Genomic DNA, 27,273 nt, shown 5'->3' on the forward strand with positions numbered 1-27,273 from the left:
CAACTGATTTAACATTGCTTAAAAAGCCTCAGTTTCTTTACCAAAAAAGTGGGATTAATAGCGATAACTGTCCGTGGGTGATAAGATGAAATCAGCTAATTTATGAAAATAACTATCACACCGTGTAATTCATAATAGGCCCTCAATAACTGGTTTCTGGTACTGCGATTATTAGTCAATCAGATCCTCTTCAGCCCAAGAATTTTGGAAATATTACTTTGGAAATGTGGAAATATTACTATCTCCCAGTTCTTACTCAAGCTCCATATCTACTCAGGCACCAAATGCTACTGATTCTACTTGATGAAATATCATTCCTTCCATTATGTGAAAATCTTTTTTTTTGGTCTTGGCCAAATACTTTTAATGACATGGCTTATATAACTGAGCAAATGATTATTACTCAATAAAAACCAGAAGTTTGGACATTATGTGAAAATCTTAACTTTCCTCTTTTTTGTAATAGTATTTAAACATATTCAAGTCTCTCCCATTTGAACAAAAAAATCTCCGTGTCTTCCTATTGAGGCCCATGATATAATATTCCATTATTTCAAGTACCTCAGAAAAATTTGTTTGCCTTTTGAAAAGATCTACATATTTCTTAAGTTTCATTCTGGGCATTTTAGGTACTATGTTATTATTGAGAATGGCATTGTTTGCTTGTTTGTTTTGTCCCTCCCCCCATTATATTTGTAACGGATATGGCTGGTACATAAGGTAGCTACTGATACTTGTCTAGTTAGTCCTATAGCTGATTATCTTACTCCCCTATTAATTACTTAAACATTTTTATTATGGAAATTCATACATTTTTACTATAAAAACTTGGAACACACATATAAATAAAAATTTAAACCACTGATAGTTCCATCATCAAAGATAACCCCTTTTAATAGCTGCATGTAGATCAATAAGCATACATATAAAAGTGTTCCTCGATGTTTTTAAAAGTCCATGTCACCTCGATGTTTTTAAAAGTCCATGTCACCTTTAAATAAACTTTAAAAATCTCAAGCCTGCCTCTTATGTTTGAAACAAACAAACAAACAAAAAAGCCCCAATTTCAAACAGTAAAACAATGGCAGATTTGGGGAAAAGAAATTTTGCTTAAAACCTTTGATCATCATGAGTCCTGAGGATTCTTGCCTGACAGACTCCTTTGCCTCCTAACCTGGGTGGTGAGGAAAAGAGAGCTCAGCGTGGCCTATGCTGATCAAACTGCTGGGCCTTCTTTGTCACAAATGAAGGAAAGCCATCCTTGCAAAGGTATATTGATGACAGAGGTGACATTCAAAGTCCACTCATTTGTTTTGGAGTAAACAGGGAAATATTTTACTCAAAACCTCTTCAAAGTGATTTTTCCAGACGTTATTTTGGCAACTGAATGATACTTGCCCCAAACACTCCCCAGGAAGATCTTCTGGCAAAACCTGATGCAAGTGAGAAAAGGATTCCTCACAAACTCCAAATGGATTTTTCCAGCTGTGAATTGAGAAGCTGCCATTCAAATTTCTTCTCCAGACAGATTAAAATTTCCCCCTCCTTGAAGTCACCTTCAGGAACCTGTTTTTGGAGAACTTTCATTATGTCAGGAAACGAGGAGACATGTTTGGTACAGCATAATGGTTAGGAAGTAGACTTGGCACCTAGTCCTAGTGGGTTTGAATCCTGGCTCTGCTAATTATTTGCTGGGAGCCCTGGTGCCCCACTGAGATCTTTCTGTGCCTCTGTATCCCTACCTGTAAAATATGTAAAATGGTCATGAGTCTTATTAGTACATCTGGACTTTGGCTGCAAAAACTTAATGTATCAACTAATGTTCACTCTGAAAGTTTCAGTCCTTTGTAGATAAAACTTTCCAATACATCTTCCAAATACGTTAAGCTCTGCTGATCGTTTGCAAGTTTGAAGCAGTTGGCTTTTGTCCTTATTGTCTCAGAAACGGGGCAACATTATCCTTTAGATTATAAATCTTTCCAAGCACTTTTCCTTCTGATATGATTGAAAAGGTTTAACAGAACATGAGGTAATATAAATATTCACTGATTATTTCTTCTCATATTTGGTTTCAATTTTTAACATTAAAATCTTTGATTCATCTGCACTGTAGTTTAATATAAAGTATATGTTTGGATTTTAAAATAGCATTAAAACTTTAGGCAATGGTTCCAAACTGAATAAGCCAACTTTTCCCCACTGACTTGAAAAACCATCATATGCCAAAATCTTACGTGTGCTTATTACAATAGTTGTCTACTTCTTGCTGTGCTCCCATTGGAACTTAAGTTTCACAAAGAAAGGGACTTGGTGGCTTTGGTTCCATGCTGGATTACCAGAGAGACGCTTGACTCATGGAAATAAATGGCTGAAAAGGGCTTTCCTCTTTTAATCTCTCAATGTGATTACCACACTATTAGTTTTCTAATGATAAACAAATGCTACATTATTGAAACAAATGTGAACTGATCATATTTATGATTCTTTCAATATGCTGCCAGATTTCATTTGCTAATATTTGAATTACGATTTTGTGTATGTAATTTTAAGTGCAAGTGTTCTTAACGTTTAAGAAAAAACATGGTGAATTTGGTCACAGGCATCATCCTAGCTTCATAAAATAAACTGGGAGATTTTCCATATATTGTCATGCTTTGAAATAGATGCGATAGCACAAGAAATTTCTGTTCCTTTAAGACTTGACAGAATTTAACAATAAATATGTCTAGAATTTGCACTTTTTGGGAGGTAGAAATTTTTCTTTTAATCCTATTTTTGTCAACATCATTCACAATTTTAGTCATTTGGAGTCAATATTATTTTTAAAAATTTTTATTTTTGGTCATTCATTTTATAGATTGAATTTATTGTCACAGAGTTAAAAATTACTCTTTTCAGGTACATTTTTTTGGAAACTCCCTCTGTATCTATGGTTATGTACCTTTTTTTTTTAAAGGTATGCCTCTGGATCTTATTATAGTTGATTTTTTAAAAAAAATCAATTTGAATCCTTGTCTTTTAAATGAGTAAGATAGTCACTGTGTGGTAATAAATATGTCCAGTTTTAATTTTAAACTATACAACACTGTTTTTATGCATCCGAAATGTTTTCTCTTTCCTGCCCGTAGCCATATTGATTAAGTAGTTATTCATCCTTTCTACACCAGCACTGCTTAACTTTACATTTTCTTTATCCTGTATTTTCTTTATTGATGTCAATAATAAAACAGCCTTTTTTGAGTCTCCTTGCACTCTCCCATCTTCCTTCCTTCTGTCAAATTATTGCAATACTTTACAATTGCAAATCCCTGTTATTATTAGCCTGTTGTATTATTCTTTTTGGGGAATCATTTATCATTAGCATCACGACTTACTTCTATGACTTACTACTATATTAACAACAAGTAGTCACAATTAATTCCATACCACTTAAAAAATACTCTATTATAATGTCTTCTCCTCATCGGGTCATTTATTCTTACTAATTACTTGTTTGGCTCTAGTATGTCATTGCATTTTTTTTCAGGACAAGTAGAAGAGGGGGATATTTTGAGAGTCATTCAATGTCAAGATGACCTTTCTGTTGCCCTTTCAAGAAAAGATGCCTCAGCTAGCTGTGAGATTTGAATAACAACCCTTTCCCCTCGAATGTCTTAGGTGATATATCACTGCTCTTCACATAGACAGTGCTAGGTGACTGGATACAAATTTATTCTCCTTTTCTAGATAACATCTTCTCCCTCACTCCATTCCACCCCACCCCCACATCTGGATACTGAGTTTATACACTTTCGAAATATAATAGTTTTGTTAGAATATGTTAGTAAGAGTGAATTTTTCATTATTATTATTCTCTTGATTTAATAACAGCTTTATTGAGATATAATTCACATAGCATTAGATTACTTCATTATATTTCGCTGGACACCCCTGAGCGAGCCTATGATGTGAATATTCAGGACTCCTGTTAGTGAAGGTGCTGGTGAGCGTGTGAAATGTACTACGTAAATTCAGGTTACCACCTTGCCAGAAGCCTATGCAATAGATCCTGAAGTTGACTGTTGCTGCCATATTGCTAATCCTCCCATCCGTTCCACTGGCTCCGTCTTGGAACACGCTTTACATTCTTTACATACTCCTGGCTTTCTCATCAGGTTCCTCTTGATTCTCCATGGTTTTGCCATGTCTAATCCTCACCTCTCCTTCCACATACTCTTCCCAGGTAATCGCATCTACTTCCTGGCTCCAACTGTTATCTGTCGTGGGTCTTAAGCCCCTCCCTGAATGTTGTTTATACAGAAACACTCTCCCATCAGTAACACCTCTCATTCATTCCACACCACGATTCCCAATTCATGTCAACAAGGAAATCCTGAAATCTCAGGAGGGGTATTTCTACCTTGAAGAAGCACTTCTCCTGCCCAGGGACCTTTGGTCTGAGACACAAGGCTATTTCACCTCTGGTGATGGCACCACCACCCACTGAGCTGTCCACTCCAGAAGCCTGGAGCTCATCATCACTAGACCTGAGGACAAAGATGGCATCTCTCTAGTTCACCACCAGCTCTAACAGAATGTCAAACACAGCAGCACAATAAATAGTTGTTGAAGGAATGAATTCAGTTAAACACTAAATTTTGTGGTTTCCAACACATACTCGTATCCTTTCAACTCATCCTCTTTTTATCCACACCATCATTACTTCAGTTTAAAATCACTATAATTTACTTGTATTACCTCAAAGGCTTAGTACCAAAGTCTCCGAGGCTCCAGTCCTGCTTCCTCCAACCCATTCTCCATGCTACCGTCAGAGTTATCTCTTGCAGTTACAGATCAGTCCTTACCATCCCTCAACTTAAGGCCCGAATTTCTCAACATAAAACACAAGTCTATAACGCACTTGACTTTGGACAGAGCATTCCTTCTACCTGGAAGGACAATTCAGGTATCATTCTAAGGAGAATTTCTTGATGCCCCAAAGCTGAATTAACTCATCTTACGTGCTCTCCAAAATATCCTGTACTTCCCCTACTACTGCATCTATTGTGTTTTGTAATTATCCGCTTACTTGTCTGACTCCTCAACTACATTGTAAATATGGATGGGTGGGGCCATTGCCCTTCTCACTCAGTGCCCTGCACAATTCCTGGCACCGAGGAGGCCTTCAGTTAGTATCTGGTACATGAATATATTTTCAAATTTCACCAGTGACCACGAAAGTAGACAACTTTGGAACTCCATCATGGAACAGGGATTCTGAAGCCAGTCCAGATCCATAAAGAGGTATTAAAAGTATTTAATACGAACACCATGAAATTGTACCCAACATTTTATGTGTATAGACATTTTTGAGGGTAATTTTCAGAGTATCTAGAGTTTATAATCCTAAAAGTTTAAGAACTATTACTGTTGGAGTTTATTTGGTTAGAAAGGAATATTCTAAGCGGTATTACAAACTAACAAAATCAAATTGTAGATATATATACACACAACACACAGACACACACGGGGATTGACTTAATAATATCAAGCCTTATGGTAAGCCTATTTTACTGAAAAGGGACAAGACTCAGAAGAGTTAAGAGGGCTGCAGGATGACTAAAGAAAAACAGCAGATGCCAGAAAAAAGAACTCAGGAAGGCAGAACAGAAAGAGAAAAGGAACTGCAGTTTACTCTGCCGTTTTATACAGGGTTCTATCAGTCTAGTTGTCTTTTCAGTTCTGGCCAGTGAATCCCTGTCTAGACTCCGACCTTCAACAGAAGGAAAGAGAAGAAGAAAAAAAGGAAGGCAGTGGCCTGGGCTTACGAGAAGGCAGGTGCAGGGAGAGGAGTAGGTCACACACTTGTTACTTCTCAGGTGAGCATTTTCTCTAGCTCACTCTACACCTTGTCTTTATTTGGAGTACAGCTTATGGACTTCCCCGTCTGCCAGAACCTTGACAATATATCATGCACTTTGGTAAAATGAGAAAAATGTATGTAAGAAATATCCAAGTAGTTTTGAAAGTGGTAGGTTTGTGGGTTTTTAAAAATAAATGTTGACCATGTTCATCCTCTCCCCATTAATTAATCGTTTAATAAAGGAAGAGAATACTTTTTTCCCTTTTTGGTAATTCCTCAGATCAGCATATAACATGGTTTGCTTTAGGAATCGCTAACTTTTGTTATCGTAAGAGGTTGTGACTAATCCCACTAAGGAAGGGCAAGTACTTCCGAAGTCGCGATAGGCCTTGATTTGGAGTGTTGCGACGCTGCCTAGCCTAACTTCCACGGTGGAGTCCACCGTGTAGCTACTGATCTCACTTCTAAGATGTCTCTGGCTGTGAAACAAATCTTGCTCACACAGGGATGAGAAACTGTCCCTGTTCTCCTTAGCATCATCTTTCCCCCAAAGAAAATGAAAGCCAGAGAGCACGGTGAATTTGGTCAAAAGGCCTGAAGGAGTCACTCAATTATCTAAATAATCAAGAAAGGTCCACAGCTACCTCTATAGCAATTCAGCCCCATGCCACTGAAAGTCAATACACAGAACAGCTCTGCAGTCATGTACCAGGAGAGCAGCCTTGTGAATGTGTTATACACACGTACAAGCCAACAGTGTCTTATTTTGCTGCAGAATTCCAATTGTATAAATGAACAAAATTGTAATTGTCAAAACAGTAGCTTTTAGGAACCAAGTGTCTAAAAAAAAAGTCTTTTTGAGATTCTGTATTTACTTATCTCATCTGCAATTTTTGAGGTCCTAATCTACAAATGAAAGATACATTATTTTAAATCATAGTGACAACTGAGAATGGCTCTGGGTAAATTTCTGATACATTCAAGGTGAAATTCAGTGATCGGTTATTCTGGCTGGAAGTCGGAGTAAAGGGGGAGGAATTGGAGAGAAGAGGTAAAAAGCTGCTAATTAACAAAGCCTCACCTCACAGTCGACTTATTTGACGCAACTGGTTAAGTTTTTTGAAAATTCCAGGATACACTTAAGAGCTGTGTTGGGTTTTGCCCTGTTATCTACTCTGATATCCTTTTTGGCAAGAAATAGCCACTAATGATTTATTGTAATCTGGTTTACGTCCCGTTATTTTCATAGATAAACTGACCATACCACTGAGAAACCTGTGCTTTACTCAGTGTGTGGGATCTGAAACCCTTTCAAGTGCAACGGGGACTGTTTGGAGGAAAGAGAGAAAGATGAGAAAGGAAGGAAAAAATTCTATAACCTTGTTCATTGCCTGCTCTACTTGCGTCCTTATCCTTAACCGTGTCGACCTCCCTTTGTCTTCCATCTTCTTTAGGGTTCCCTGCTGCAAGAAAGACCCACATTAGGAAGTGACTGAGCGTGACCCCGATGTTGACAATGAGATGAGAGGCAGAACTGGAAATGAGTTTTTGGAGGTCCTTGTCGTGGGGTCTCTACCTTTATATATAGTCCATTCATCCACACAGCTGGACGATATTTGCAAATCCAGTCAAATAATACTCACCCAGAGGAAAAGGATTTGTTGTCACTGACATAATATTATTTGGTACTTTCTAACTGAAATGTGCCCATTATCTAGATGTTCTTGACATAGGACTTCTGGGAAGAATTATTCTAATGACATGTGGAATGGAAAGGAAATATGGAGCATGAATGACACTGATGGGCATCACCTGGAAAATCCAGCAGTCCACTCCAACAGATGCCCACAAGGCAGCATTGACCTTGATGAGCCTTGCAGACTCTGATACCCGACCTCATTGACGGGACCCAGGAATGCAGACTCATGCTAACAAAACTCACAAAACACCGATGTATAAACAAAAGGAAAGCAACTTTATTATGTACAGTGAACAACAGAAGAATCAGGCACACTGAATGTATCAGTCTGACAGTGAATTCCCTCCTTGGGAAAGCAAATTACCAGAGGGAAGCGTGGTGAGTACGAAAGCAGAGCAAGTGGAGTGCATTACACAGGATTCCAGCGCAAAACGGCATGAGGCTGGCTCAGCGGCTCTCTGCCACGGGGTTATCCACCTGCCAGGCCGGCTGGGATGCCGGCCGCGACCTGGCAGGTACGACTGGTGACACAGCGCTTCGTGAGGTCTCATGACAATTACAGTAACAGCTTTTCTTTTGCTCTGTTTTGGGCACAGAGAAAATCCTCCTCTGAGGCAGAGCTTGTGTTGGTTGTTTTTAAGATGTCAAATCCCTCAGTTAGATTATGGTCAAATCTAACTGCCCAAAGAGTCTTCGCGTCTCTTAAGATCACACCACCTGTCGCGGCTTTCATCTGTCAGGGGTTCATTTCTGAGTTTAATTTTCGGAGAGTGCTTTCCCCGTTCCTGCTTTCTGGGCTCCAGAGGGGGCACCATGTGGTGGACCCCACGCTTGCTCACAGATTCCACAAAGTGTCGGTCAAGTGCAAATCAGCCTGTGTCATTGTGCCCACTGCTGTGCCAGGTACAAAACAATACTCAAAAGCATACCAAGTGCCTCTAAGGACACGTTGTATCTCCTGGACGCCTACAGTCCTAGGTACATTCTTAAGTTACATTTGTCCCTTCATTTTCACTAGTATTTACAGACCCGCTACTATGTACAAGAAATATAAAGATACACATGACACTGTCTTGTTCCCTGTAAGCACTTACAATCTAGCAAAGGAACAAGACATGCTGTTTAAAAAAAAAAAAGTAATAATAGGTACTGTGCCAAGTGACATAGAGCACGGTGGAGGGAATGCTATCATATCTAGGGGCAGAGACAGAAACCATCTATTTTTTTTAAATCTGATTTTTAAAATATACTAAATAGCAGTGATGATTATTTAAAAAAATTAATGACCATGATATGAAGCACAAACTATAAGTTCCTTCCTTGCTACTTCCTGTTCCTGTTCTATCTCTCAAGGTTGCCCTCAGGTAGCTTGGGGAATACTCTTCCAGACCTTTTTCTCTGTATATGAAACACACACACACACACACACACACACAAATTTATATATTATATCAATGTGTAAAATTTATACATTATACATCTCATTTATGTAATTCACACACCATTTATGTAGCATACACATGTGGGATCATACTATATATATTGTCTTGTAACTTGTTCTTTTACATTAAGCTCTTTGTTATAAATTATAACTTGTATATAGAAAAACGCATAAAATAAATATGCTCAGTTTAGAAAATAAATTATTTTATTTTCCTGTATAGCTGCCAGGACAATAAACAGAAAATTCTGAATACCCCAGAAACTCCTTGTATCCACCCACTGCCTCCAAAATCATTATTCTGAATGTTATGTTAATCATTTCCTAGCTTTCTGTATAGTTTTACTACCCATGACACAGCAAAGTTCAAATTTGCCTGGGTCTGCAAATGCCCTCGGGGCCAAAGGAGCTTCCAGCTGTAAGCCTCTCTGAACTCTCACTTTCTCTTAGGTTTAGGCCTTTAATTCCTTATCTTTTCAGCCCTTCACTACCCTGAGGATGTCTCCTTATACATATTCAACAGTTTCAATTATTTTCAGCAGGATGATTGTTCAAATAACCTGACCAGCCATATTTTCGGTAACAGAATACTGTGTCACTTCTCAATTTCTTCCTTGTGTTACACTTATATGTATGAATGTAGGCTCTTATCCACTAGATCCTAACTCTTTAGTGCTTATGAGAGGCAAACCTCTTCGATTTTCCACAGCACAAATAGTGAAATATGCAGTAAATGGACAGAGTAAAGAATAAAGGGATGGAAAAGAGAAAAATATGTAAGTACCCCTGCTTTTCCATTTTCTTTTGGTGCAGGAAGATAAGATGTATATGCATAAAATAATTTCACACATGAAAAAATTTAAAGCAATACTGAGATATGTTTAAATAAAATCACTTCTATTTATCGACACGGGAAAATTTCCAAGCTACATTGTCAAGTGAAAAAAGGAAGTTGTAGGATGATGTCTGTGTATAAAACACATATCTGTGCCCGTGCACATGCTGCTTTATGCATAGAAATAGAACGATAAAGACACACAACAGTGGTTACCTCTACTAGGAATTGGGAAGCCAGAAGTTACCTTTCACTTTCAAATATCCTATGTAATATTTACATGACGCATATATTACTTTTACAGTTAGGGGGAAACTTTTAAATTATATTCAAGGGCAAACATATCTGACAAAGAAAATCAAGAAGAAAAAATAGACAGGAAGACAGAAATTATTAGGGAAGGCTTCTTCGAAAAGGTATGACTTGGAAAAGGCGCTGTAGTGCTAGAAGGATTTAAGTGAGAGAACAGGGGTGGGGAAAGGTGGCTGAGGTGGATGAGTTTTGTTTTGAGCAGACATTAGGGAAGAAATGAGAAGAGGCCCATAAGGAAGTTCATCTAAAGCTAATTCCAGCTGACACTGAAAGAGATGATTAAACAGACAAAACAGAGCCGCAGCCTAAAACGTGGAATGCCATCAATAGTAAGAGTTAATAATTGGTTTGATGGGAAATAGAAGTCATTCCAGGTCACTGTACAAGACAGTAACAGGAGATAATATTAACCTCATGGAGTAGTTTGTGCAGAACGAGATCAAATGTAAAAAGAATCTCTGGTAATCTGCAAAGTGCTAGATCAATAATTATAGATTTCAAGAAAGTTATATATTAAAAATTACAATTTTTAAGGGGGATTATCTTGGTATTCATGGGATTCTTGCATAGAATGCATTACAAGGGAAGACAGACCCAGAGCAAGGCGATTCCTTAGCAATAACTTGACCAGTTTTTGTCGCAATTGGAAAAACACAGATGATTTCCTACCTCTCACGATTGCTTCAGGGATTAAAGGTACAGAAAATGTCATGGTCAAAATGCATTAGTTCATTTCTTCTCAACTGCTATGATAGTCCAGAGGTATGCTGATAAAAATCAGGACTATTAACACCGTGGTCACAGGAGTGGAAACGCTAAAACCCAGAAATTTTTCTAAATAAATAATCAATAAGGACCTATTTATTAGCTACAGGGAATGAAAGCGGAAAAGATGGGGATTTCTAGGTTTCCAGCAGGGGAGGCTGGAGGAATGATGATGTTCCCAACATCTAGAAACTGACCTAGATCTGTGACCTGTAACGTTTTGGAGTCATGACACTCAGACCACGTGAATTTCACCTCCTCCGTGTGTGTGTCTCTCTCTCTCTCTCTCTCTCTCTCTCTCTCTCTCTCTCTCTCTCTCTCTCTCTCGAGCCACAGCCCTCTCCCCACTTGGGTATAGGGTAATCTTGTATTACAAATATGGTTTCAAATATTGCAAAATAAAAGTGCATTTATATTAATTTTATTTTGGACAAAGATGTTCAGGAATGCATAAAAACCTTAAAACAATTGAAATATGCAAAGTTACTGACTACTCAATTATTGCAATGGGCAAAACGGAGCAATACCTTGTTAAAAATCAAAATAAATTCCACATTCGACTTTAAAGAAAAAAAATTCTACATATCTGACAGAATTAAACATGCTTTGGTTTAAAATTATTTGTATTTGTATTACATTAAGGTCTGAATCACAAAATGATGAAAACAAAGAAAGATCACTGAAAAGTAATCACATAAATGATTCTTATTTACTGTGCTTTTAAAATTCTTCTGAGTGGATTCTGACTTCTGAGTTACACGTGGCAACCCTGGGCTATGGCCTTAAAGCAGCGTTTATTACAGCTCTACAGTATTCCAAAAGTCTCAGTTGGATACTCAATGTTGTCTAGCTAGAGCTCAAAAGCTTCAAGGCTATTATGATAAAAAAACACAACAATTCAAAAAGCTTAAAAGCGATCTGTCATGCCTCAGACCTTTTCTGTAAGGTCACATCCCTGTAGAAGATGACAGAGCTGGCAATTGTGTAACTGAGTCTCCAGAACTAGTTACAAGTCTGGAATGTGACCACTGTTTTGCAATGTGGTTGGTCACCATCATAAGAAAATCTTGGGAAATAAAATATCTTGTTTACCTGCTAGTCCCTATGAGAGAATAACTCACTCACACAACAGTACAACACTACTTGAGTCTAAACTACCAAGCTACATTTCTTTGTACTTATGACTGTATTTTAAAAGAATGCTAAGAACATTTATACATACTTGAAAAGGTAAAAAGAAAGAGGGGGAGGAGGGGAAAAGGAAAAGGGGAAGAAGAGGGGAAGAAAAAGAAATCTACCTTTGCTTCACAGTAATACGGGTAGGGGGAGGCAGGAGATGATGTAGGTGAAACAGAATTGCCTATGAGTCGCTGTTTGTTGAAGGTGGGGATAAGTACACAGAAGTTCATCTTTTACTGTGCCTACTTTGTATGTTGAAATGTTCCATAACAAAAAAAGTTAAAAAAAGGCACTTACCTAATTTTTCAAGATTGTCTCCTAACTCAATCCCTAAAAGGGGACATCTCAGTACTATTAATAGTACTGCCATAAATATGTCATCTTTAGAACATGTAGTTAAGATTTCAAGAGTTCCTGAGGTTTATGTACCTAACAACAATAACAAAAATTATGCCAGACAATAATCCTTATTATGCATAGACAGTTTACATAAAGCACTTTCACATCCATTATTATCTCAACTGATCTTCAGAACACTATCAGATACTGTGGGTAACAGGCGGATTTACGAAAAATATGAAGTTCAAAAAAGTTAAATGACACTCATTCATTCATTCATGCCACAAACATTTACTGAATACCTGGTATGTGTCAGTTAGATCTGACCTAGGAATTAGGAAGTAAGAGACAAAATGTGATTCCTTCTTTCGAGAGGTGTGTAGTCTAGTAGAGGGAACAGATGTATAAACTGACAATTACATGGTGATGTGATTCATGCTACAGTGAAGTGTTTTTCAAACATTTTTTTACCATGACCCGCAGTAAGAAATATATTCTACATTACCACCCAATACATGCAAGTATACGTTCAAGTAAAACAAAGCTTTATGAAACAACACTCTTCCTATGTGTAATACACATTGTGGTTATTTTCTAATCTGCCCTATTCAGTAATCTTTTCCTTTTGAATAAAATGCTGGTCACAACCTTTTAGAATAATTTCATTATTCACTAGTCACTGGCAACCTACATTGTGCAAAACTGCTCTGATCAGTATGATCAGAGCTCTGTAGCAACACAAAAGGAAACAGAAACTCTGGGAACGAGACAGGCTTTAAAGAGCTTGGTCTCTGAGCACTTAACAATATCAAGGTGGCAGAACTAGAACAAAGGTCTTGTGATGCTTTAATCCCTTTGCTCTGGCAGCAACAGACTGTGAACTCACTGATAAGCTATGAAAACAAGTGGCTTTCTTGAAAGGATAGCAGCAATCATTCATTCACATGTACTAAATCCGCAATATGTGGCACAGCACTTCCTGGGCCATATTGGGCCATCCCGCTGCAACTTGTAAAACAACTGTAAATGTGCTAAGACTTATGACTCCCAGTCCTAAATATTTGTTCTCCAGAATAAAGGCTTAAGAAGCAAGAGAACAGGAGTATATGTGTTACATATAAAATAAGATAGTGGAAATTTTATCAACCACCATCCCATACTGGGATTTTGTTCAATGCCTTAATCCCCTATTTCCACAATTCGCTGTCCATCCAGGGCAGCAGAACCTGCTGCGACGTACCGACTCTGTAAAGGGAAGAGCAGCCAAAAGCTGATGGCTCCACCCAGTGTTAACATCTCATGCTGCTGCCTCCTGCCGTCTACGAAAGACAGGGGCAAGATCAGGGAGAACCATGGACTTCATTTTGCTTTGCCATTTTCTCTAATAGGAAGCTTTCCATGTTTAGGTACCTGTTTTGAGAACCCATTTTGCTCAACTGCACCAAAGACTCATTTTGTGAACTTGACCTAGTCTGGTAAATTCGTTATGCCTTTCATCCATGAAACAGTAAAAAAGAATAGGTGCTTTCCCACATCAGCATGTGATCAGCTTATAGTAGTACTACAGTTCATTGGGAATTCAAGAAATATTCATCAAGGACACTGATACTGACACAGAATAGAAAATAGACAAAGGAAGAAAGTTAACTGGACTTCATGAGATTTGGAGGAACTACAGTTATTTTTCATCCTTACTTCCCCAAAGGGAAACATGCTCTGAACATCAACGATGAAAGATTTTATTGGCTGAAGGTTGAAAAAATAGTATTCTTAATTAAAACCAAAGCAAACTGAACCAAACCAAAAAAAAAAAACAACCCCAGAAAACAAACAAACAAAAACCAATCAGTACTTGCGCCTTTAATCATAAAATTATAGGATCTTACTAAATTGAAAGTATTCTGGACTAGGCTTTATAGATATTAACACAGTAACAAAGGATTGGCCAGAAGAAAATGAGAATTATACTTTTGAAAAAATTACTGAAAAGCATAAGCCATTTATAAAGACATGCTGATCTTTGGATGAGTCTCTTTGCTTGGAAGACAAGTGTAGGCTTGAAGCTTTTGACTATTCTAAAGAAGTCTGAGTAGGCCAATGAACTACAACTTACAAGGTCTTCAGAAAGATTGTCATGCTCTAGACTGCAAAAAAAGAGCTATTTTAAGAATACTCACTCTTTAGACCACCAAGGATAACAGTTTCAAAAATCTAAATATTTAGTTGAGAAACAAATGATAAAACACTAAAACAACCAACTGAAGCTAAAAATAATATAAAGCAGAGTCCTTTTTAATGAGTAATTATTCTTATATAGAAAGCAGGACTGTGAAAAAAATAATACTCTATCTTGAGGATAAAACTGAATTCCACTGGCATATAAGCTTGGTGTCATTTTCCTTCTGTAATCTTTAACACTCACTTGCAACTTTGTAGGAAGCATCCTCAAATGGCTGCCTTCGTTTAGGTATCTGGAAATCAGTCCTACGCAAAACTCTCAGTCACTTCTGGACTTTCCTCCTGCTAAGCTCCTGGCACACACCCATTCTTCTTAATGTCAGTGATCTCTAAAATGGGTATGCACAAGAAAATCCACTGGAAAGGGCGTCAAAAGATTTTGTACTGGATACACGCTCAAAAGTATTTAACTACTAAGGGCGTGTGATTTTTTTAAAACGTCGAGACTAGTAACCTAATCTAGGCTCACTGGCTAAGTGTTCAGTTCTCTCTCCAAGTCTCTTCCACCTTCCCATGTCTACCATCACTGCAGTAGTTCAGAGTATCCATGTCTCGCTGGATTTCTGTGGTCGTCTTCTATCTTGTCTTGCTTCTTGTATTATCTTTTCCACCTCATCCTTCACTCTGCCACTAGAAGTATCTTCACTAGTCAGGTGTCTCTTATCAAAAACCAGCACTACCTACAAAATAAGCCATACGTCTTAACGCAGTTTCCAGGGCTTTCTATACTCTTAGCTCAGTCTAGAAAGTAATGGGGAAAAAGTATGAACATCAGGCCTACGTTTGAGTTTTACCAGCTTTGTGACCTTGGAGGAAATTACTTAAGCTTCCTGAGCTTTGATTTCCATCTTTGAGTGGTGATATTAATAGCTCACAAAACTGTTATGTCAATCAAACGAGATTATGAGAAGGAACTCAGCCCGGAGCCAGGCATGCACAGACTGATCATCAATTATTTGAGCCCCTCTTGCTCTAGGTTTATCTGTTCTTACTGCCCTCTCTGCCTCGCTCCTGTTATACCTGCCCTCATGATCCTCACACATCACACACCAATTCGTCTGGAACATTTGCTTTCCTCCTCTATGACATGTACTCTCAGTGCTCTGTGGCTCTGATCATACCATACCCTCAGTCTCACACGCCCTGTCCTGCCTTCTCCAAGTGAAACTCTACCCATGCTTCACGGCCCAGCTCAAATGTCACCTCTTCCAGGAAGTCCTCCCTTTTTTCCACTGATGAGCATGACACACTTTTCCTGTGTTTTCCCTGTACTGCTTGTAGCTTTACTTTAGAATTTCTTTATTTCTTTGTGTTATACTATTATATTTATATTAAGTATAAAATTATGTTTACGTATATGTTACCTGCATGAATAAGCTTCGTGAAGGTAGAAAGCATGCTTTTCTTTTTTTTATTCTCAGCAATTAACACCTCGTACTGGAAGGGATTTAATAAATGTCTGCTGATTTAATAAATAAAGGTATCCAAACATTTTCAAAAGGAATAAGTTTTAACCAAACAAAACACCAACCGCTTATTTCAACTTTTGAAGTAATTTTTAGAAAACAAATTCTACCTGAAAAATACACCATTACTTACTCTTTGTAACATATAAATAAAAAATAACAAAGAAATGAACTAAAATGGTGCATTTTTTATACTTCAGACTTAGTTCATGAAACAAAATATTATTTTTACCTATTTAATTTATAATTTAAAATTCTTATCCACTGATAGACTACTAGGGGTGAATATTAATAAAGGGGCATTAATCAAGAAGAAAAATCATGGTACATACATAAAATGGAGTATTAGGCATCAATTTAAAATCATGTGTTCAAATACTTAATGAGCTCACACTATACTGTATTAAGTATGCACTTAATAGGAAAAAAGATTAAGAAAATACAGAAGAGGGCCGGCCCGGTGGCTCAGGCGGTTAGAACTCCATGCTCCTAAGTCCGAAGCTGTCAGTTCGATTCCCACATGGGCCACTGCGCTCTCAACCACAAGGTTGCCGGTTCAACTCCTCGAGTCCCGCAAGGGATGGTGGAGTCCGCCCCCTGCAACTAAGATTGAATGTGGCACCTTGAGCTGAGCTGCCGCTGAGCTCACGGATGGCTCAGTTGGTTGGAGCACGTCTGTCCGTCCTCTCAACCACAAGGTTGCTGGGGTTTGACTCCCGCAGGGATGGTGGGCTGTGCCCCCTGCAACTAGAAAACGGCAACTGGATGTGGAGCTAAGCTGCGCCCTCCACAACTAAGACTGAAAGGACAACAACTTGAAGCTGAATGGCACCCTCCACAACTAAGATTGAAAGGACAACAATTTGACTTGGAAAAAAGGCCTGGAAGTACACACTGTTCCCCAATAAAGTCCTGTTCCCCTTCCGCAATAAAATCTTAAAAAAAAATAGGAAAATACAGAAGATGTTAATATATGGTTATCTCTCAGTGATGGGCTTGCAAATGACGTTTATTTTTTGTCCTTTATATTATCTAAATTTTCTACAATATAAACATTTGTATAGTAAAAAGAAATTCAAAGAGACTGAATATAAGAAAATTCTAAATTAAAGTTTACTCATATTTGCAACTACTCAAAAAAGTTTTATTAGGTCAGTAAAAAAATTCCTGATTTTTAATATTAATCACAATATATGCATGTAGACATTAAAAACTGAGAGTTAATGCTGTAGTTTAGAAAAAAATATGAATACCTGTTTTCCTGAATTCTAAACAGAAAGCGGAGTTAAGTAAACACTTGACTTGTAATTTGGGAGGCAGCAAAGCACCAGCTCTGGAGGGGGAAACACTGGGTTGGCATTCCAGCCCAACTACCAGTCGGTTGTGTGACTTGTTCTCTCTGAGCCACAGTGACCCTATCCACAAATCAGGGAAAAATCTCTACACTTTCTCACCGTTAAGCTACAGAACTGGTGGGGATACTGTTTATGAAATCACTCTCCCCAGGTCTAGGACACGGCAGATCTTCTCCTGTCTTATATCTCAAGGGTCTGGAGACGGCCCACCCAATCGGAAGATGGACAAGGATGAGTGCCGGAGTTCATTCAGCTTGAAGGGAACCGGGAAAAGTCTGGTCAAGCCATGGGGTAGTAAAGGCTGATTCTAAAACAGACTCTGAGTGACCACGGGTATTTCAGACTGCGCCAGCCATGGCTGTGAGTGTGGCACTCCCCGGTGGACCCCTCTGCAAAGTGGAATGGGGTCACTAAAGGAAGTTGATGGGGGCTGAGAGGTTGGGAATGACACAAAAAGATGAGGGAGAGGGAGGAGAGAACAAGTTTTGAAGGGCAGTGCCATCGAAGGGGCAGAAAAAACAGGAAGCTAAGGACGAAAGCAGAAATAACCAGACTGTCACATAGGGAGAAATAAGGGGGACAGGGAAAGTTGTCTCTTCCTCTCCTTTGTCCTCCTCGCCAAATTTTCTCCCCAATTGGTGCTTATTCCCCTTCTTCTCCCACTTTTCCACCCACCCCTCCACCCCGCCGACGTCTTCATTTCCCAAACCACATTTTTATGCTCAAGAATCACTCCCACTCCCACTCCGACAAGTGGTAGTCCTTCCTCCAGGAGTTAGGAAGTAAACACCTAGGAAAACACTAATCCAGAACGGCCGGCAATGCAGTAACTGGCTGTCCAACCCCCAGGGCCCCCACACATCAAGGAGAAGTTCTAGAACCGATCCTGGCTCCAGATAGGAGGGGGCACAGAGCAGAGAGAGCAGCTGTTCACCTCTCTACTTTCTGGTCCCAGCCATCCCATGTCCTCGTTTGCACTGTCTTCAATTACAAAGGATGCACTGTCTTCAATTACCAATGACCCACGCGAATGTCCCATGATTAGAATTTACCATCTGATAATTGTATGGTCACCTTCCCTTTCTGGCAAATTTATAAAATGTTATTTTTAAAGGTCAGGATTGGACATGTCTAAGAGAAGTCCACACAAAGACGGGTCCATGAGACTATTTAGTCAAGTCATAATATCCGCAGGGTGGGAATGCATTTATTTCCACAGTGCATCCCAATATGTCAGTTTAACGTGCCAAGAAAAAGACCAAGACTAAATGCTTGCTTCTGGTTTTCTCCAAGAAAATGTATGCCTTCTTTTTTTACAAATAAACATAATGGCTATATTGAATCAAAAGTGTAAATAATTGTTAAGTGTTAGATGTGTGAGTGCTAAGTGAGGGCAATTTCATAGAATAAACGATGCACTTCAATTAAGCTGTAACAGGTCGTCTAAAAAGTCATCTTTTGGAAATCATTACTTGAAAATGCTAACAGTGTACCTGGAGACACATTCATTCTCTAGTTAAAGTGTGTTATTTTATACCTCACCAAACAGAATGAACATTTGTCTACAATTGCCAAAAGCTGTGCTGCCTGAAATGAAAACTTTATAAAAGGTCCTTGCAGACAACTTTGTCCAGCAAATAATTTGCTCCTGTGTTAAGAGCAAACACTTTCTTGTAAAACATACCAAGAAATAAATAGGGAATACCTTCCTAAGTAAAAATAAATGTCTCCCAAAGCACAGTATGAACTACTGGGGACCTCCCCCAGGAAGCCTGTCTGCTCACTGTACCTTTAGCCTCCGCTTTCTCAGGAGGGTGCTGGCAAAAGACAGGATATGGGAACAGGGAGAGCTGATGATTTTCGCTTCTCCCACTTGGAGCTCTCAGGAACTTGGACAAAACCAAGAAAGAAACTGGAGCTGCAGGGCTGTGAATCATTGTTTAGTAGGCTTGACTATAAAAAAGAATTGTTGGGGTTGAGGTGAATGGAGTCGACAGGACAGAAAGAGGTTGTTAGAAAGCTTGAAAGCGTCACAAGATGAAAGAAGAAGGCCTGCCTTCAGCGGAAGGAAAGCTTTCCTTTCAGCTCCGTTGTTTCCAGGCCCTGCCCCACTGTGCCGCTCGGAATGGCAGAGCCCAGCACTGGTTTAAGAGCTGATTTTAGTCTCTGAGGTAATGTGTAAGAACACTAAGTTCTCAGACTCAGCCCCTTTGAGGGATTAGCACACACAGCCTGAGAAAGACGTGCTGGATATGTGGCAAATCACCTTCAGAAGTAGCCCACTGATGAAGCCACTTTGTTTTAGCAACAGATTTTAGCAAAAGTACTCCAAAATAATCACTTAAAAAAAAAAAATCTAATGTTCCACAAAAGAGATCACATTATCACTGGTGTACTGACTTCCCATTTTCTCCTACTTCTAAGAGGTCTTTCTTTTTCCTCAACAAAGCCAGTCAACAAGAGGCAGTTTACGTAATGGTGAAGGGCATGGATTCCGCAGCCAGATTTCCTGGGTCTGAATCATGACTGGGAGGTTGGTCAAGTTGCTCAACCTCAATCCGTGGGCCTCCATATCCTGCTTTGTAACATGGGTAAGACTCCGCCACCCACCTCACACCACCTTGAACAGAGCTGATACACAGTAAGTGCTCAAAGAAAGTCAACAGTTGTTATTGGTTTGGAAAAACAACAAACGTCACCACTGCCAGGGCACGAGCCTTGTACCTAGACTTTTCTGAAAAAGCATACGATTAATGTGTTTAATAATTTGCACATCTGCTTCTCCGAGTTAAGAATGCACTCTTGAAGGCTTCTTCATTTTTTGTCTCAAATATCTCACAGTTTCAGGCATACAATAAGAGCTCAATAAGAGTTTGAAAGCAAAAACGAAAGGAAAAGAACAAAGCTTTGCAAACCAAATCCGGTGAGCAGTTGTGGTATTTGTCATATAAATAAATTCAGATTTCCTGAGCTCTTATTGCGTGCCTATTCTATGCTGGGCCCTGCTTCGTGAAGACTCTATGTTACCTTTATACATTTCTATAAACAAGGAACATCTACTTAACTGTAATAACAGAATGGCTACTGGGCTATGTTACCTTTATTTAGGCTAGCCTCTGTTTACAACCTGAAAAGAGTTGATTAACTCAACCTTGTTGAGTTACTTTTTAGGCCATACAAGTAATTCATTCATATGCCTCCAAAACGTAGCAGCAAGGGTCTGCATGACCACAGCACAGGGGAACACCATCGCAGGACTGGCATTCTCTCCTCCAAATCTAGGGCAGGGTGATGGATGGTATGGTGCCCCGTTGAGATATAAAAAGCACCTTGGGATGTTTTTAGCACCTACAGGGCCCAAGTCAGAAAGTTCTGCTTTAAAGGCTCTCTTTAACCACAGAATAAGGAACTACATATTACGTTCAAGACTTGGCAGCAATTCAATTTCCAAATGTTAGTTTTTCATGAAATCATCATATATGTCAGGAAAAATATATATCGATCTCAGCTCTTTTACTTTTTACTTTATTGGGAAGCAAATTCTGAGCCAGCGTTAATGAATAAGTGGATTTCAGTCTCCTGAAAGGGCTTTTGGGTGTGGTTGAGATAGCTAACTTTGAAAACTTAGCAACACAGGATACATTATGAGTAAGTTCTTCACTTTTTTTTTTTTTTAAATAATGATGCTAACTCACCAGATCCTTCTGAAAGAGTCCTTTTATTAATTTCAATGAAGTCAAGTAGAGAACAAGTTGTAATATGAAACACAATTTATGCAACTATGTTGAAATTCTCTGCCAGAGTTACATCTTCTAATGAAAGAATTTTATGGTAAAACAATTTCAAAATAATATCAAGCACTGGGTTAGGCTCATTTGGGTTTTAGGCTGTCACAGGAAAACTGTACAAATCATTGAAATCCTCAGGCAACATGACAGTGCTTTTAAATATAGACATATATATTTTTAATCATGTTCCCTACAGTTTATAATAAAAGAGCAGAAACGAAGCTTCAACTGAAATTATATTGTTAGGCAACTCTAAAAACTAAACACAAAAACATGCTAAAATAAAGATTGCAACATCAAGGGAAAACCATCCTCATATATACAGTTTTAGACTCTCAGCCATTCCTGACCCCGGCCCAGATGAGATCAACGGTTCCTTCAGAGATTTTCCTACAGTCAGCCAACAAGCTACTCACTCCCTCCTCACCACACGGGTTAGTCAGGGAAAGGCATGCAATACATTTAAAGGGCCAATAAGAAACCCAGTGGGTAGGTTTGGCCTGCCTTTCAAAACCAATGAACTTCTCATTATATAACCTTTAATAACAAGACAGAAGTTTACAAGTCATACACCCAACTTAACTACAAGGCAGACTACCTTGCATGTTTCACCGTATTTAAAAAAAAGAAGAAGAAGAAGAAAGAAAAAGATTTCTGAATGGCATGATCCATCCTGTCAGGTTGTGAGGAAATTAATTAATGAATCCTAGCTGAACCTATGACTAGGCTCCTTTTCGCAACGATTTTCAAGCAGAATGATTTTTTTCAATCAGAAAAGCCCAAGCCCATGAAACAAAACTTCTGTGACATTTTATTAATTCTTTATAAAATAAAGTAAGTCTTTTAACCGCAGGAGAATTCTGAGAATCTAGCTTTTCCAGAAAGCCCAAGAAAAATACTTCAGTTTCACCATTCTCAAATTCATTTGACTTTGAAACAAAATAAACATATTACTCTATTTAATATCATTGCACAAGCGAATTCACAAGAATGAAATGTGTTCAGAGTTCCTAGAAAAAATGTAGCAATACAGGCTGCCAGCTTGTTCAGTGTCAAGCTCTAGGCAGTATGGCAGTAAGTGACTCAGAGTGAGTCACGCTTAAGCTATTTTTGCTTTTAAACTACTGCCAGGCACTGTGTTAATATTCAACCCAGAGTAAATTTAGCCCAACAAGAAAACAAGTGTTTCCATGGTTGCTTCTTCACAGTGTTTATGATATATATGTAGCCATTAGGCACAGGAACCCAGCCAGATAAATTAAGTAGAAATGCTCATCTTTCATTTATATCCAGGCTTTGGAAGACTGGAAACACTACATGCAAATGAGGCTATTTTTTCCAGCTCCTTTTGTCTAGGGTGCCCCTGCAGACCCCAAACAGCAAATAGGTGGAGAGTATAGTATTACTGATCCATTTAAAAGTTTGTACCATGAAAGTACCTCTAGTGGGTTGTTGTTCATGAGTTTTATTTGGCTCTGTATTGAGAGTTACCACCACTCACATTTCTCTGATAGTGAAGCCGTAGCGGACTAAAATGTTGTTGTTTTTTTTTAACGTGTCTAGTAAAAACAGTAGAAAATGTGGACTCCAGTTAACAAATGGAATCCTTTTACAGTGTCACGTACAGTGCCTGGTCAGAGTCTGGTAATGTGGAAATGTGAATGCTTAGGTGTTCAAACAATAGTGTTATAGGAGATGAATGGCTAGAACTGGACTGACGGAGAAACGATTCTCAATTTTTCAGAATATGCTTTCTATTCCAAATGCACAAGGAGTTCTCATACTTGAGGGAACACAGTGAATTAGGAATAGATGCTAGGCCTTTCCCTTCATTAAATCCACCTGTCGGTTTATAGCTGTTAGAATCCTCAGCATGAGCCATAGAACCGATGCTGGCGTCACGTGACAGTGGTTCAGTATTTTGCTCAGCAGAACATTTAAGGCTAAATAGCCCAGTACAGGCTTTCCAAGTAGGGTGCATGCACCTCAGAGTATGTGCAAAATCTTAAAACTCCTACTGATAATTAACTTTTATCCAGAAAAATCGGGTTTCACTAATAATGTACATAATGATAGCATGCAGAATGTGGACACACATTAAACACAATATCGGGAGCATATGCTCCCCCAGAGAAGGAAGAAGACCACTGCTTGCTTCACTGAACACGGCCTCCTGAAGGACAGGAGCCTTCTCTTCAGGTTTCAGCCGAGTACTATGTGTTTTTTTACATTGAAATAGTCACTGGCACAAAGGAAGTAGAGTGGAAAAGGCTAGGTCAGCAAGCAACTGGAGAAGATAGAGAAATGGTAATGTGAGCAAGGCAAGACTGGAAAAGAGCCACCGCGCACCTCAGCACAGCTGTAGTGGCTGGCACGCCAACAGCCACCCAGACCAGCCCAATCGAAGGTCCATGCTCTGAACCCAAAAACTGACTGTATCTCTTCTCAAGATCCTTAGACCATCAGGGCTCCCTGAAAACTATAAAGGTCTAAAAGCTATTTTCAAAGAACTGGGAAAGCCTAGCACAAGTGTAGTTACAGAATAGACATCTTTGAAAACACGTGGCTCATGGGGAACAACTGAACGGGGTACCAAGGTGGTGCAAAAGATGGAAGCTCCTAAAATAGTGTCCAACTTGGTTGCATGGAATCTTTAATTCCACAGAAAGCATCTAGCACAGGACTCGGCATATAGTAGGTGCTTAATAAATCTTTGTGGAGTAAATGGATGGAATCTATAACTGTATACCCACCAAACATCTTATCTGAAGTAGAGTAAGCTCTGTATTGGTTATCGATACAAACATGTTTACTATATAGGTAACTTTCAGAATCTGAACATCTAGGGGACTATAAATAATTTATCAGAATTTCTTGCTTTCAGATTCCCTTGATCACTGATTTCACTAATTCTACCAATAGTTCAGGTAACCTACTCATCTTGACCTGAGAGTTTCAGATTAGAGGAGTATAAACAGTAGTTAAATCTTTACTGAAAGAACATACTAAAATCTAAGCATGTTTAGATTTGGGGAGGGATGGATAGTTGAAGCATGGGATTTCTTTTAGGACAGTGACACTACTCTATATGTTATCAAGGTAGATATATGACATTACGCATTTTTAAAAACCCATAGACCATTTGATCCAGTAATTCCACTTTTGGGTATAAAGACCGTTAGCAGGCACTTGATTAGATATCTGCATACAAATGTTAATCATTAGCAGCACGAGAGTCATGAGGTGAGAACAACCCTGGTGTCTACTGACAAGTAAATGGATAAACAAAACATGGTAGATACATACAGGAGGATATTATTCAGTCTTATGAAGGAAGGAAATTCTGATACATGCTACCCATGGGTGAACCTTAAAGAAACTGCGTTAAGTGAAATGGGACAGTCATAATAGGACAAATATAATTCCACTTATGTGGGGTATCTAGAGTAGTCAAATACACAGAGACGGAAAGTAGAACAGTGGTTAGTTACCTGGGGCTGCAGGGCAGAGAGATGAGCAGCTGGAGTTTCGGTATGGGACAATGACAAGGGGCTAGAGATGGAAAGTGGTGATGGCCGCACAACAGTGTGAATAGATTTAATGCCTCTGAACTATATGCATTGAAACGGTAAATTTCGTGATATATATATTTTACCAACAACAAACCCCATAGAACAGTGTAATACAAAGAGTGACCTCTGATCTGAATGATGGACTTTAGTTAAAGTTGTATTAGTATTGGTTTGTCAACTGTAACAAATACACCACACAAATATGCAAGTTGTTAAAAATACGGGAGTTGGGGGCAGGGAGCATATCGGAAGTCTCTGTACTACTGCATGTGCTCAATTTTCCTGTAAACCTAAAATTGCTCTACAAAATAAAGTCTATTAATGAAAAAGAAAAATCTAAGCAAAGGAGGTTGTCCTACGGTAAACTCCTTTCTTTCCTGTGAGGCCCTGTACTGGCCCCCGAGCGGACACTTTCCTTCTCTGCGTCCCCGAATCCCCTTGTCTGGACCCTGAGCCCCCACCACTCAGCTTCCTTTCCTTTCCTTTTGAGTCTGATCTCATCTCTTTAACGTTCATGTATGTCCTAATTCTCGAGGCCCGGATCCTGGATTCTCTTGTTCTGAAGGCCCTGGAAGCTGTACCATTGTCCAGTCTGTCTGCCTTGCTCTGCCTTTCGACTCGTTTTGACCTCACTGTTTGTGTATGACTGCCCTGGAAGGGACCGGCTTACTACTCACCCTTGATACTCTAAACCTTGATACAGTTCCCTAATTCCATCTACCAAGCTTGTATTTATCTTACTGTAAGGCCCCGCCCCGCCTAACAGTAATTAAATATGATGAGTGCTTGGGGGAATAATATTGGCACGAAATGATAATATTCAAAAACATTTTTTTAAAACTAGAAATAAAAGAGTTCATTATTCAATGTAAAATGCTTCTTTATAAGGTTTTTAGGAGCAGAATTTTATTCTACCTTCTAACTTCCTGCCTTAATTCTATGTTCACAGGGTATAGTAAATGTAAAATACGAGAACTGCAAACTTGAATGCCTACCAGGGAAAGACAGTTCAAGTGTACCAGATATAAGACAAAAAAAGAATGGTCAGAAGAGTGACTGACTGAGAAGTACAACTTTATCTAAATGCATTTAAAAACAAATCCCAACACTGTGCAAGCCAAACAGAACTCACATTTCAGGCTAATGTAGCCTGTAGACCTCCAAGCCTCTGTGATTTGGAAGAGAGAGACGAAGAGAGAGAGAGAGAGAGAGAGAGAGAGAAAGAGAGGAGAAAAGAAGAGAAGGGAAGGGAAAAGATGAGTGTTTTGTGTATATTCTACAATTTATGACACTAAAGTTGAGTTAAATCACTGCATAAACACTGCATGTTTATTTATTAAAATATCAAAGAGAAGCTCAGTCCTGTGAAGGATATGGACATTCAGATCCCATTACAGAATGACGAACCCTTTGGCCAAATAAGAATGCAATTCATAACGCGACTGGCTTCCTGTACGCTGTTGAGATGTAGATAACCCTGTGAAGGCTAACAGGCATTTCTCTACGGCCTGATTCATTTTGCTTTCAGTGTCCTCAAAGGGAAAATTGCATGGCAGAGATTAAAAGCTTAAAAAGAAAAATGAACACAAATCTTCAAGATTTCTCTTCTATAAAGGGGTCTATTCTTTCAGAGCCAAATAAGTTTTTGCCTTTCCCATTTTTTGCCATTCTCATTTTATAAAAGGGAATTGCACGATGATCAGTTGCTATCATTTACTGCTAAATGCAATTTTTGGATCAGAAAATACCATAACACACTGATCTTACGATGTTTTTTAACAGATTACAGAATGTTCTTCACATTAAGTCTATGGCATGAGGTAAATGGGGCAAAGCCTCTGCTCACCTCTCCTGAGCAACTGAATTATGAGATGAATTAGAAGGCGCACTTTCCTCCAGCCACACTGGGGACATGCTTTGGTGATGAGGACACGGGGTGGCCAGCCTTTAGCCACCCTTTTCTCCTCAGCCAGGTGCTTCTGTGCAGGGCACAGCTGTATACAGTGGGCTCTCCTAGCCCACGGCTGGAATAAGTTGTTTTAATAAAAGGATTATTTAGATTCTGGAAGTCAGTACTTTCTAGCCTATCAAGTCTCTTCGACTGACCAACCACCCTGAATTTACAAACTACCTGAGATGTCAAAATCATTCACACTCTGGCAGTGGCTTTCAATGGTTCGGTCACTTACCTGAATCTTCCCTCCCCTCAGACTTCAGTGTGGTTAACAACTTCACCGCCCACTCTACTCTTCTCCCCTTCCTGCCCGGAGAGGTGCACCTGGTTCTAACAACCTGGTTATGAACTTGGCCTCCCAGCGCAGCCTGGCTTTCACGGCCTCAGCTCTGCGAAGGCACCCCGTCAGCTCCACCGAGTCCCAGAGCTGCTTCATGACTCGAGAATGACACCGTCTATAAGATTCTTCCCACCGGACTCACCCAGCG

The 27,273-nt window shown here is 39.1% G+C and overlaps 1 protein-coding gene across 8 annotated transcripts in view; it reads right to left on the reverse strand.

Moving 5' to 3' along the window:
- Positions 1-27,273, reverse strand: part of NSMCE2 (NSE2 (MMS21) homolog, SMC5-SMC6 complex SUMO ligase) — a 215,696-nt gene that overhangs the window by 97,155 nt on the left and 91,268 nt on the right. For 4 of the 8 annotated variants that reach the window (XR_013994797.1, XM_081070978.1, XM_081070981.1 and 1 more), the window contains one exon: positions 7,222-7,305. The exons of 3 other annotated variants lie outside the window; for them this stretch is intronic. Coding sequence is in view for 4 of the 5 variants with exons in the window: in XM_081070978.1 (XP_080927104.1) it covers positions 7,222-7,305 (84 nt within the window). In the remaining variant the exon portion in view is untranslated. The remainder of the gene's footprint in view (positions 1-7,221; positions 7,306-27,273) is intronic. One more of the 8 variants, XM_081070979.1, reaches the window with a different exon arrangement.

Source organism: Rhinolophus hipposideros (assembly GCF_964194185.1).
Source record: "Rhinolophus hipposideros genome assembly, chromosome: 13".
NCBI lineage: Eukaryota > Metazoa > Chordata > Mammalia > Chiroptera > Rhinolophidae > Rhinolophus > Rhinolophus hipposideros.